This window comes from Centruroides sculpturatus, unplaced genomic scaffold (genome assembly GCF_000671375.1).
Source record: "Centruroides sculpturatus isolate CEXI.00-Female unplaced genomic scaffold, Cexi_2.0 scaffold1472, whole genome shotgun sequence".
NCBI classification, from domain to species: domain Eukaryota; kingdom Metazoa; phylum Arthropoda; class Arachnida; order Scorpiones; family Buthidae; genus Centruroides; species Centruroides sculpturatus.
In genome coordinates this window covers 111245-116384 of record NW_019385805.1, presented here as the reverse complement: position 1 = coordinate 116384, position 5140 = coordinate 111245, and the positions used below count along the sequence as shown (strand labels likewise).

At 34.2% G+C, this 5140-nt stretch overlaps 1 protein-coding gene across 1 annotated transcript in view; it reads left to right on the top strand.

Annotated features, from left to right (window-relative positions):
• The first annotated feature begins 2613 nt into the window (after positions 1 to 2613).
• The window catches only part of LOC111642245 (actin, cytoplasmic A3a-like), a 10005-nt gene continuing 7478 nt past the window's right edge, over positions 2614 to 5140 (top strand). Inside the window, exons 1-3 of the mRNA XM_023388554.1 lie at positions 2614 to 2655; positions 2769 to 2945; positions 4204 to 4443. Coding sequence (XP_023244322.1) covers positions 2820 to 2945; positions 4204 to 4443 — 366 coding nt within the window. The 5' untranslated portion in view covers positions 2614 to 2655; positions 2769 to 2819. The remainder of the gene's footprint in view (positions 2656 to 2768; positions 2946 to 4203; positions 4444 to 5140) is intronic.

The following is a 5140-nucleotide window of genomic DNA, read 5'->3' as shown; positions in this document are numbered from 1 at the left end:
AATTAGTGCAGCTTTGGTTTAACAAATATTTTTAGGACATTACAAATTGCTTTTTTAGGTTTAGAACAATATATTTATCACATTCCTTTTATATTTGAAATTTCAGTGGCTCAAACTCGTGCAGTTTACAGCACATAGCATGAAGTCGTCAGGGCCGCCGTAAGCGGGCGTGCAAGGCGTGCACCGCACACGGGCGGCACGTCCAGGGGGCGGCAAATCGAGCGATCGGTCACGTAATAATTAGTCATTGTCATAATACCCACCCTACTTATAGCATAAGAAATGTCTTCGCATGGAGAAAAAAATCCGACTGGCGCGCAATTACTATATTCTTATTTATATTATAGCGTTAACAGCGCCTCTATTGGCATTTATCAGAATTAAGATGCAATGCGAAACGTCTGTCGGCAGGTTGAACCATCTGGCGGGCACCCGAAAGCCAAGTACCAATAGTCGTGCTGTATGACAGAAGTTGACAGGTTTGGCGAAAATAGGGAATCCCTACAGAGCTTCCTTCTCAATTTGTACTTGTACGCATTCGAACAGTTCTATTGCATATCAAATTGCAATTATTTTGTTAATAATTCTTCTGACATGGGTCGAAGTATAATTAATGATATTTTAACTTGGTTAGGATTTAAATCTGAAGCTTAAAGACGATTCAAGTAGTGAAACAGACATTGACAGTATTGATTTGTTTAATGAAATCAATACTTTAAAGTTGCATTTTCCAGAAAACCAGTCTAATGATCCACAAACCCCATTACAATATCTTTTTACTAATGACTTAATTTCAACAGTTCCAAACACAGCAATAGCACTAAGAATATTACTTACATTGCCAGTTTCAGTTGCATTTGGTGAAAGGTCTTTTTCAAAGTTAAAAATTATAAAAACTATTTAATTAATTTATTTATTTAAGATCAACAATGCACCAGCAAAGACTAAGTAATTTAGTTTATAGCTATAGTTTCAATTGAACATGAAATCCTAGACATCTTGGATACAAGAAAATTGATAGCAGATTTCGCAAACATGAAAGCAAGAAGAGTTCAATTTCTGTAGATAAATATTTATATGGTTTACACTTAAGTAAATAAAAATAACTTAGTAATAATAAATAGTTCTTTTTGTAAAGTATTTCTTTTCTTTTTTCACACCTTTATGAGACAACACTAAAGACTTTCTGGCAAGCTCAGCGCAGGTAGTCGTACTTACTTGTTAGTTAAACAGGGTGCGGTATAATCGGTATTGCACACGGGCGTTCAAACAGCTAGCGGCGCCCCTGTTCCAAGGTCACGACTTCCAGGGGCTAGCGGCGCCCCTGGAAGTCGTGACCTTGGAATTGCGGATCCAAAATGACGGCTCCATAGGAAACATTGGTGTCCTGACCTTATGTTTGTAGACCTTGGTCCGAATTATAACCGCAGCGCTCCTAGTGAGAAAAAATGGCTCTAGGCAGAAAATTCTGCTCTGCTTCCCAACCAGTTTATCTAGTAACCATAGTTGTATTTAGCGACTTTATATAATAATCACAAAAATTGAATAAGATTAGCATGTAATATTATTTAACTCTTTCCTCCCTGTGGGCACAAAGAGGGCATCTTTTTAGCAAGCCCATTATGGGTTCGGTTAGACCCATAATGGGGCGACTGGGTGGTGACTGACTGGGCCAGACATATCCGGACGGACCAGCATTTGAAAAATTCCTGGGGATTTTTCAACCCGTCTGGATTCGATCCCGGATCCCCGGAGCGGTAGGCTGCCACCTTGATGCAGGTCGTCTATCTCGGATGTGTCACCCGTCCGACCGTCTATCTCGGATACTATTTATNTGTTTGGTTATGCACGCAATTTCCAGAAGATGGAGATACAATTTAATGCTTTTATATGGGGAAATCCTTTTCCAAATATTCTCGGAGACGGAAGTAGATAGAATCAAACAATTTCTTGCTTTAGAATCCTGTTTAATTCTTCTATTAAAATACTGTTCAAAACTTTACATTTCTTAATTTTCTACTAATTTGACTTTCCCGGCCGTTATGTACGTATAGCAATGGCGAGTATTGGAATTCTGTCAAATTTGACTTTGCAGATTTTTGCAAATCTCCACGTTTTGAGACTTCTTAAACTTAAAAATGTCAAAGAAAGGGAAAAATTCCGCGTATCTCTGCCTGTTGGCGTTTATTTCGTTTAATATGTCAGGATGCGGTAAAGAGTAACAAAGAAATTTTTCATGGTAGCTTGTGTATAGCATCTAAGAGCATTGATGTAATGAAAGTTTGATGATTAAAGGGCCAGATGGAAGGAATCGTGTGTCGTCGTCAAATAAGTAAATCTCATAACAGATGGCGCCATACACAAATATATTTGTTGTGATTAATAATATAAAAACTATTTTTAAAATAAAATCTCGGGAAACTTATGCAACTCGTGACTGAATTTTTTAAACTCGTAGAAACATTTTAGAAAAATAAGCCAATTAATGTCAGTAGGCTACAAAAAAGTACATTTTATAGAAATGTTATATTAGAAGTTTAAAATGCTAATTTATAAAAATTACATCAACATCATAAACACTATTTTTAAATTAACCCGTCCGGATTCGATTCCGGATCCCCCCGAGCGGCAGGCTGCCATCTTAAGTTTTTTATGGTACAGTACAAGGTTTATGAATTCTAACGTTAATATTGTATTCGTTTTTATATTGATGGATTTTTAATTTATTCGTGTTTTCTGAAATATATTTACGATTGTTTATTTCATAGAGTTGAACGATACTGAATAATAAATACTCTAAGTATCTATTCGAGTAAATTATGTGTGAAGAGGAAGTTGTAGCTCTTGTCGTAGACAATGGTTCCGGAATATGTAAAGCTGGATTCGCGGGTGATGATGCTCCCCGAGCTGTTTTTCCTTCAATAGTTGGACGACCACGTCATCAGGTAGGTTTATATTTGAATAACATATTTTCTACTTTCTGTTCAATGAAAGATGCTTTCAAAGTTTTAAACTTTATTATTAATTTTTTGACATCAAATTTTAAAATTCAAATAATTTTTTTAATGTTTTAAATCTTGAAATTTTAATGTCTGATAACGTAATAAATCGAGATTAAACAGAGATGCTCAGAGTTTAAAGCTATGACGCTTGATGCTTAATAGTTTCAGGAGAAAAAGCTTGGAGGTGCCTCTCGCTATTCGGGATGAACCCTGCCTCTAAAACAGAGTACTGTACACACGTACCGGTAAACCTGCCAGGTATACCACCAGCCAGGTTTAAAAGTGCTCGCTGCAAAATAACCGATAAACGCTATTTTTTTTCTCTCCTATTTCCTTAAAAGTAAAAATTGTCTTCGGATTTCTAGTACTAACGTTGGTCTTCCGTAAAAGAAAAGTAGCTAAAGCGGACGGTACTTGATTAGAAATAAGAATACAAACCTGTGTTTAATCAGAAAAACATAATTTTTGAAAGATATTGTGACATACAAATACCAAAACAATATAAGATAATATTGTTTTTATTGCTTCAAAAGTAACATGAATTGTACTTTTGGGCTTTATAGAATAATAACGAAAAGGTGTGTGATCGGTTAAATTCTGACTTTTCCTCGTTTTTTTTTCTTTCATTTTTCGACTTCTATCTACTATCAGGCAGGGTATGGCATGGGTATTTGAATCTGTAACTCCATTTACGATACTAATATTACTGTATTACTGTTTATAGCTTATGATAGGTCTTTAAATTAGAGTAATAATTGTTTGACTAATCAAATTTAATATCATCCTTACAAAATAATTCAGATTTAACCTTTTTTCCAAGAATTAAGAAAAGTTTTAAGTACGATATTTAAATTTACACTAAAAACCCAGATTAATTGTTTTTGCAAAATCCTAGAAGCATATTTTTGATTTAATCAAGCCGTGTATGCTTCAGAAATATAAAATAGTTAATTTAGATTAGTTTTAAAATGAGAATGCTGTTTAAACGTGTTTAGAAATTTTTGAATTTGAATCAGTTTGACCACTAATTCTTATTAGTGATTTACATCTTGAAAGCACTTTCCAATAAAATCTACGTATTAAAAATATAAGTGCTATTAGTTTGTTGCTTTTATATTTGAAATAAAACTAAAATTTGAAAGTATAAAATAAGCGAGTGTTTACTTTAAACGTAATTAATTATAATAAAACCTTTTCAAAGGGAATAATGGTTGGTATGGGTCAAAAAGATAGCTATGTTGGTGACGAAGCTCAGAGTAAAAGAGGAATTTTGACTTTAAAATATCCCATCGAGCATGGAATAGTAAACAATTGGGACGATATGGAAAAAATATGGCATCATACATTTTACAACGAATTAAGAGTTGCACCGGAAGAACATCCAGTCCTTTTAACAGAAGCACCTTTAAATCCCAAGGCAAACAGAGAAAAAATGACTCAAGTAAATTATTTGTTATTCATAGCTTTATATTTTAGTTTATAAAAATATGTCATAAATGTTTACATCATTTTAGACTAGTATAAATATATTATTTAGAACAGGGGTGTCCAACCCGCGGCCCGCGGGCCGCATGCGGCCCAAGACAAGTTCCAATGCGGCCCAATAAACGTGTAAACAAAACTGACAAATGTTTTAATTTTTTATTATATATTTATTTCAACGGCATAAACTCAAAAAAGAAGTTTCGAAAAGCTGTAAACCTTTATTCATATTTTATTTTTCAGTGGAAAGGAAATATTTTCAAATACTTGGAGATGTGTGAATGAGGAAGGATTACTAAATAAAGCTGGAGTTGTGACTCAAAGAATTATAGACCCAAATTTGGGAAAGGAGGGAAAGGTGAGAAAAGACAAAAGATGTAGTAGTGAAAAAGATTAAATAGATCTTCTGTTAAGCAAATATGAACCCTTAATTTTCCAACCCGTCTCACTTTTTCATCTTTTGTCTTTTCTCTCCTTTCCCCGCATTTGGTCTATAATCCTTTGAGTCACAACTCCAGCTTTATTTAGTATTTCTTCCAACGTTGCAAGATTTGGCTATATTTGCGGCAAATGTGGCTACATTTTTGGTTTGAGGTAAAAAATATCATTTGGTGCTTTGGCTACTTCTTGGGCTACATATTATTTATATATTAGTT